The sequence below is a fragment of the Pteropus alecto genome, unplaced genomic scaffold, assembly GCF_000325575.1.
Source record: "Pteropus alecto unplaced genomic scaffold, ASM32557v1 scaffold58, whole genome shotgun sequence".
Lineage (NCBI taxonomy): Eukaryota > Metazoa > Chordata > Mammalia > Chiroptera > Pteropodidae > Pteropus > Pteropus alecto.
In genome coordinates, this window is record NW_006441950.1 from 298,678 (window position 1) to 306,840 (window position 8,163).

At 42.9% G+C, this 8,163-nt stretch overlaps 1 protein-coding gene across 7 annotated transcripts in view; it reads left to right on the forward strand.

The window, feature by feature from the left end:
* DUSP22 (dual specificity phosphatase 22) overlaps positions 1-6,300 on the forward strand; it is a 57,312-nt gene extending 51,012 nt beyond the window's left edge. For 3 of the 7 annotated variants that reach the window (XM_015594823.2, XM_006918857.3, XM_015594824.2), the window contains 3 exons: positions 855-929; positions 3,282-3,453; positions 3,938-6,300. In XM_015594823.2, coding sequence (XP_015450309.1) covers positions 855-929; positions 3,282-3,453; positions 3,938-4,120 — 430 coding nt within the window. In that variant the 3' untranslated portion in view covers positions 4,121-6,300. The remainder of the gene's footprint in view (positions 1-854; positions 930-3,281; positions 3,454-3,937) is intronic. The other 4 variants (XM_015594822.2, XR_003048447.1, XM_006918858.3 and 1 more) reach the window with 4 other exon arrangements.
* The last annotated feature ends 1,863 nt before the right edge of the window (positions 6,301-8,163 follow it).

Consider the following 8,163-nt stretch of genomic DNA (forward strand, 5'->3'; position numbering starts at 1 on the left):
TTGACTGCTTTATACTAAGCCAATCTTTGGGAATAGAATTGCAATGCCTTGAGTCAGTTTGCAAGTTTATGTCTTACAAGCATTTGTCCATTCGTCCCTGGGAAATTTAACAGATGCATGTCTTGCAATCCTCTGGTAGTTATATTTCAGGTGAGAGTCTGGCATCTTTGGGTTAGACATTCCACTGATGACAACGTCATGCCTGCGTTTGGTCGTAGAATGTGTGTGCATGCATGCACCTATACAGTTCCTCTATTGCCTGCTGTTCTAGTCTATCTGGGCACCTGCACTTAGATTGCTTCATCCCTGAATCTATTGCAGCTTAGCAAAGTCCCTGGTAAGAGTCAGTACTCAATCAGAGCTTACAGGGAGATGAATTTAGTCCATGGGCAACTTCAAATGATTTGCTGCTTTTTATAGGCCATTCAAAGGTAGAAGACAATGAAAAGCAATGGGAGCTTGCCTGATGTGGGCACCTTCTTCACTTGAATGGCTACGAATGTCCATAGCTGGTGTTCAGGTTATTGGTGTGAGGTCCCTGGTGGGCTGCTGAGTATTTCTGACCATGGGGCTGGGCAGAAACCACCCTGCCACCACCACAACCAGTCACTTGCAATCGTGTATTTCAGAGATTCCTTGCAGAGAAATTCTGAAAAGCCCAGAAGATGGGTGGCTGTCCCTTGCCCTCAGTGTTGTGTGTGATGTATCCAAGGCTGAAGCCACTCCAGCCCTACGTAGTGTGACCTATGGGAAGCTGTGGAGCTATGAGACCTTAAGAAACCTCAGGTGGATTTTTCTTTTCATCATGTGTAGGGTAGAGAAATGCCACTTCTCTCTTTTTTTTCCACCCCCAGATCAAGACATTTCAAAGAAAGTATTAAGTTTATTCACGAGTGCCGACTCAGTGGAGAGGGCTGTCTTGTACACTGGTATGTATGCCTCTTGCCTAATAATGCTTATCATATTCTGCTCAGCTTAGTTTCTCATCAAGTAGTTTTCTGTGTAATTAATTAGTTTATCTCCTAATAGCTTTCTCTACCCTCTAAATCTCAAACACATCCCACCTGACCCCTCCTGTTTGTTAGTCATTGTTTGCTTTTGTTGAAAGAAAATCTAAATTTTTTATTCCTTTTAACTTAGGATTTTCATTTTCACAGTTATGATTTCTGTAGAGACTGTCAAGGTTACTAGACAACAGAATCTCCTTTTCTAGCCTACCTCTAACATTTAATCAGAACAGCTTCCTGAAAAAGAGTACATATTTTGTAAGCACATTCCTGAAACTTCAGTGGTCTTTCAAAACACTGCAGAGATTTGATCGCATATATGGGTGTTTAGTATTACATTACTATAACACCTAAATGACCACTTCTTTTTTGTTTGTAGATTCAGGCATTCATGTATGTTTGGCTTATTACTGCTTTGCTCTGAAAAGATCTGAACAGACTCTTAGAATTAAACAGTTTCTATACAGCTACCCACCTTCAATCAGCCATAGTTTGTGTGTGGAAATATGTATGTGTGTATATGTATATACACACATATATATGCATGCATGCACATATATATATATATATATGTATATATACATATATACACACACACACACACACACACACACACACACACACACACACACATATGTATATATATGCTATGTAAAGAAAGCTGTTATAACACATAACCCAAGGACTGCACACATAAAGTTCTTACCACTGAACCTGGCACATAGTAAGCTCTCAGTGAGTGTCAGCTCTCTCATTTTTACTACCTCTAATATTCATCCTAATAACATAACTAATTTGTCTAGGGAACCAGCAGCCAATGTTCTGGAGCCAGAACTCTGCTCTCTGTTAAAGTGTAGGCTGAACGTCTCCCCTCTCTGTCTTGAATGAGGCTTGATATTAACTAACAATCTTTTAAGTTCCCCCAAAGAGGTTGCTGTTGCAGTGAAAACTCTTTAGAAGTGCTAAGTGATGTCTCCTGGGGAGTGTTGCTGCTAAGATTGGTGGCTGTCCTGCCATGACAGAATCTATTGAGTGATATCCAGAAGAGTCATTCATGAAAATTGAAATTTGTTCTAAGGGCCAATAGATAGATTGCTTTAAAAATGGTGTTCTGCAGTTTTATGCAGTTCTTAAAATACTGATTTTTAATTTCACTTTTAAAAAAGAGTAGGGCATGTTATAAATACAAATTGTAGGTTTTGTAACATCATTTACCTTTGCTTTAAAGCACTTTGGAGGCTGCCGTTGGAGCCATTTAAAGGGGAGTTTTGAGCTCTTATGCCTGGGCTTCCAGGGCTCCTGGTGAATTAGAATCTCCAGGGTTGCAGTTAAAGAGGGTGTATTTTTTTAAAAGCTCTCATTATTTCTACTATAAAGCCTAAGGGAAGAGCCACTACTTGAGAATGGTTTACTATTATTATTACTATTATCATCATTATTATTTATATTTAATTGTGTGTCTGATATTCTAGGAATTTATATTTCTTACAGTTGTGTAAATCAGAAGATAGGCTTTTCTAAAAATGAGAAATTTGCTAAACTTCCCCATCTTAAACCGTTGGTAGAGCACTCTGAGTCTGACGCAGCACAACCTTTCTGTGACCACCTTAATTTGCATATGTATTTAAAATTCGTCTCCTTTCTCAGCCTGCCAGAGATGATTAACAGTTATTGTCTGCAGAGCATCTACCTTGACCCTGAATCTCAGAGCACACATGGAGTATGCCCGCTGTGGTGCTCTGCTTAGTTATTCAAGAAGAACAGAATATTTGGTAATGGCTTCTATATTTAAGAGGTTTTTTAAGTTATATTTTTGACCCTCACATATCTAAGAAAGCCAGATTTTTTTAAACGTAAAGCCTTCTAAACTGCTGCAAGTTATAAATGGATTTCTTGCATAGATCTCAAACCCCTCAAGTTCCTTCGCTGTGCTTTAGTTATTTTATCTATCCAAGGAAATGGGGAGTATCTGAAGACTAACTCATGAGTGATAGAGAATCATAACACTGAAGTGTCTGGAGCAATAGCCAGCAGAAAATCAATAAAAAATGAGGCTAACAGATAAAGAATGCCTCAGATTCTAGTGTAATAAAGAGAAGCTTGTATGTTTCTGAGTAATTTCCAGGTAACGTTGGTTTGCCATCCACTCATAATCCAAGGCAGGAAGATTTTTTAAAATAAGGTCTACAGAATCTCTTGCTCCAAATGGATCAGGAAGTAGACTTGTGGACCCTAAACCTCCCCTGCCCATGTGGCGTTCTCTTGGCCCTACAGCCTGGCCGGTGTCTCCAGGAGTGTGACTCTGGTGATCGCATACATCATGACCGTCACTGACTTTGGCTGGGAAGATGCCCTGCACACTGTGCGTGCGGGGAGGTCATGTGCCAACCCCAACCTGGGCTTCCAGAGACAGCTACAGGAATTTGAGAAGCATGAAGTCCATCAGGTAACCATGCTCAGGGGCCTTCGATGATGGAGGCATTAGCCCCTGGGAAGATGCTTCAGTCTTCCTGTACACTCCTAGAAGCATGGAATTTGAAATTGGAAAGGCCCGCAGAGGGCATCTGGTCCAAGGATGCCCCACATGCATCCCCATCAAAGTCATCACTGATCCCTTGTTCACCAACTGCGGCCACAGGACATTGCCCTTTACCATCTTCAGTAGGCCCCATGTCAGCTTCTGTTTCTTTGCCTTTGGGTCAAATGTCATTTTCTTGGTTTGATTTGTTTTCGTGTCCTCAGGCCAAAATGTTGAAGAAGCAGCGATTTCTCTCGCTTGACACTGACTGGCCAACCACAGAGCTATGACTGCTCAATGCTCATTTATTTCCCAGTTTACATGTGGCAAAATCTGTACCATTAATAGGTTAAAGTCTACATGGATGCAAGTGTGTGTGTGACATTTTGAGTTTTGTTTTCAACTTCTCTAGTACCGGCAGTGGCTGAAGGAAGAATATGGAGAGAGCCCTTTGCGGGATACGGAAGAAGCCAAAAACATTCTGGGTAAATATAAAGAGCAAGGGCACATGGAGTCCCAGCCTGGTGCATGGAGGGGGAGCAGCTTTCAGGCCCTGCCTCCTTTGGCCTACAGCAACTATACTACAGAGACCTAACACTGCAACCTGGTGCCTGCCTTTCCGCTGGGCCTCCTGGTGTGCTGGCTGCCACCTCAGAGGACAGGAAAGGGAGGGTGGTGAAGAAGGTGGATCCAGGCTTCTTCTCAGGACCCCACCCAGCCCTGCTTCAGGCCCCTCTACTCGGCCCACTCCTGCCTAGCCAAAGCCCGCTGCACTGCCTGGATGCTGCCCTATTGCCCATACTGCCGCGCACCTCTGTGCGAATGTGTCTGTGCATGTGTGAATGTGTGAACAGTGCTGGAAAAGACAAAATCCACACTGCCAGGATTGGTGTCTCCACATTTCCCTTTGTCCAGGACTCCACATGGAAGGCTTTAAAGTTGACATCTGAAAAGCTGCTCATTCAGAAGCAGCCTGTGCCTGTGAGTACACAGGGAGGAGGACTCAGGGGGCTGAGCAGCTGAAAACAGAAGCCTCCTCCAGAACCCAGGGCAGCAGGAGGCCCAGACTCCTTCCTGAGGGTAGTTGCAGGGTTTTGGAAGGTGGTGGGGTTGGTGCTCTGAGCATTGCCTCTACCTTAATGAAAGTGCCCCAGGCCTTGGCTCCCTGCTGCCTCAGGTCAAGGCTGGGTTTTCAGCCCATCCTGTCCCAGAGTTCTATTTGAAGTGTGTTTTCTGTGGTACTGACTACATTTTAGTTCCATGGGGGAGCACTACCACTTCAGCCAAAGCTGTGTGCCCAGAGCACCCTTCCTTTCTCCTTCCAGCTTCACTTAACTCCTAACCTCTTGCTGTTCTCACTCTTCAAGGGGTCTCTTCTCACTTCTCAAGATTTGCATGCACCCTTAGGAATTAGGAAGAAAGAGCACTTATTAGGCACTCTAGCAGTTTGCATTTAAAAAATACATTTAAAAATGCCTGAGCACATATTAAGCACCTTTGTATATGCTGTGGATTTGATATTTGATCTCAGCTACCTCATTAAATATTTTCTGACAAGGTGTTTTTTGTTATTCCAATCAAGTCTGCCTCTTAGTTGAAAATGTTTGGTCATAACTGCTTTTAAACCAAAGAGAAAAGCATCAGTATCATTGAGCTATTTAAAGTTTCTGATTTGGGCTCCAATAATGCTTTCTCGTGGATAAAATTTCACATTTATGCCTGGGCCAACAGGCCTGAGAGCATCTATAGTTTGCAGCTTAGGGCAGCAGGCATCTTTGTATGCTGTGAGCAACTCTGTGATCCAGTCCTTTATACCAGCTCAGATTGTTTAAGCATGCAGAACCATAAGAGATGAAAAAAATATACTCGGTTTCTCCCTAAGAAGATATTGCAATCCATTTCTCTGATTCTACATATAGAAAGAACCCCTGAATAAAAAGAGCAGTTTCCTCATGCAGTTATAGGATATGTCACAGGAGAGCCCTTTGGGGAACAGGGAGAATGAAGTCACCTGACTCTACACACTCATACGGGCCCTAGATACACAATGAAAAAGGGAAACATGACCATAGAATTATCCATCTACAGCTGAAACAATTTGCCTATGAAGTACATTTTTTCCCTTCAATCAAAAAGAAATGTATATATGTTAACTGAAAGAGTATTTAGGATATCAGCTTGAATGCTTAAATATGTGTGTACATTTATGAACATCAAAATATATTTTTAATATTTGTTGCCAGTAATGTTCTTTTTCCACAGCCACACTAGGAATTCTGAAGTACTGGGCCTTTCTCAGAAGACTGTAATGTCCCTGAAGTTTCTGAAATATTGCAAAGCCACAGAGTTTAGTCTGGTGCTGCCAAAAAGAAAAGCAACCTAAAGTTTATTTTTAAGTATCCAGATGTAATTTGTAAATTTGTTTGTTTTTCATTTTAAACTAAATACATGTATAATCGTGTTGTTATACTCTTTAGCAAGAGAGTATATTTTTACCTTAATTTCTCAACTGCAACTATTTCTTTAACTTTAACTTCAATGCCTTTAAAGCAGTCTCAGGGCCCTGCTCTACTGTTGTGGTTGCTGCCTAGTGATCACGATTGCTTCTTGTGATGATTGTGCTGTGTGAACTCTGCTCATGTGTTCTTAAATTCCCCAGCTTGGGATATACCTCTTGGTGTGTGTTTTATCTATGGTTTGTGTTCTCCGTGGTGGCATTTACCAAAAGCTACACATTTTTGTTAATAAAGGGCAACTTAGCCACATTTAACTTCATGTGCAATTCATTCTTCCTTAGCTGAGGTGTGGATGTCGAACCTCATGTTTCTTCCTATGAAGGTCATGAAGCAGCTGCAGAGTCTGCTCCTCCAGCGATCATACTGGTTTTATTTTAGAGGCTACTCTTTTCCTCTAGAAGGTAGTGCAGCTGACCCGAGGAAAGTGAGAGAAATTAAACAGAAAGAAATTCAGATATTGGAGTTATGTTTCCCCTGCACAGCGTGGGAACTGAATAGCTGGCACCCCTGGAACTACGGCATTTACCACAGGTAACGCAGCCCAGGCACTCCGTGAACATCTGCTGCACATTGTTGAATGAAGTTATTCTGATTGTATATTCAGCTTTTAATTTGAAAAAACACAAACTGGCTCAAAGAGTAATTTAAGTCAATTTCCTAAATTTTCCTTGTCTAAAGAAGGGGTAGAGGGAGGGACAGAAATTTAACTTTTTATTTCAAAGATAAGTTTGGCTTGAACTGAAGGCAGGTATACATGGGCCCTTTGACTGTAGGTGGCAGGCTTGCCATGTGTTCTAAGTTTCTGTTTCTAATACCTGGAAGCTCCTGCCAAGGGGCTCAGGGGAGGAGCTGGGAGCTGTGTTGGGGTGAAGAGGACCCTCCCTCTGCTGACAACAGGCCTTGATGGCCGTGAGATGATATGCACTGATCAGTTTTGGGCATTAAAATGCTTATTCTGACTCAGCAGGCTTGCCAGGGTATAGCACAGGTAATCCAGTTGTAGGCACCTCTGAATACTCCCATGTGCCAGAGCTAGAAGCCCAAGACATTTCTGTTAAGATAGTATTGACCATGCTTAGATGTTAGAGATAGAAGCTCCTTCTCTGTCCATGACCATACCAGGTGTTTGGGGTCACACTGGAGGTGGAGAATGGAACAATCCTGCTGCTCTGGGGCCTTGGTTTGTCAGATGACGTGGTCATGGAAGTTTTCTTTGGGTAATTTTTCTGTGATTTTTTTGCACACATCCTTTCTAGCCTGGAACTGAGAGTCATGGCCAACAGTGGAGGAGACTTAAGTGGGCCACCTGCACCTACCTCTACCTCATTCAGTTATTTGCTCATTCACTTGTACTCACTACCTTTACTTTATATTCATCACAGCAGGTGCTGTGGGATTCAGGCAGGATGCACAGATACACTCCTGATTTTCAGAAACACTTGGTGGGATTGGCAGTTAGGAAAATTGATAATTACACAGTGAGTCATAAGGAACGGTATAGGTGTTCCTGGTGTTATTTGTAGGGAAGGAAATGAAGAAATACTACTCCAGTTTTGGGGTGAGGGATGTGGTGTTCCAGAAAGGCAGCTCAGAAAAAGTGATACCTAATGTGACACATGAAGCATAAGTTCTGGAACTAGCTGGTCACAGTGTGAAGAAGGGGAGTCCAAGCAGAGGCCCAGAACTTGTATTAGCCTGGTAGCACGAGCGAGCACCATGTGACTGACTAGAGCAAGCAGCAGGGGTAGGCAGCGATGGCAAGTGGTGCCGACAAAGCTGATGGAGACACAAGCAAAGGCTCTGTCATCTAAGTTGTTATTATCACAGCTGTTTATTATTTACTTAGTACCTGCTGTACAGTAACTGGTTTACTTCATATACCAGCTCTTGTAGCTAACCAAGCTCAGAGGTCAGTTGCCCTGCCAGCTTCCTGCAGGTATGATTCCCAAGTATGGAGCTTTGTAAGCAGTGTGGATGCCATTCTGTAGATAGGGGTGTGTGTGCATGGTGGGAGGAGTGGGGGAGAGTTGGGGCAGGGAGACTGTTGCTCGCTGAATGTGCTAGGCAAGCAAGCACCATGATTGCTATGCGAGTGGAGAATGGGGGCCAATGTGCGGGTCCA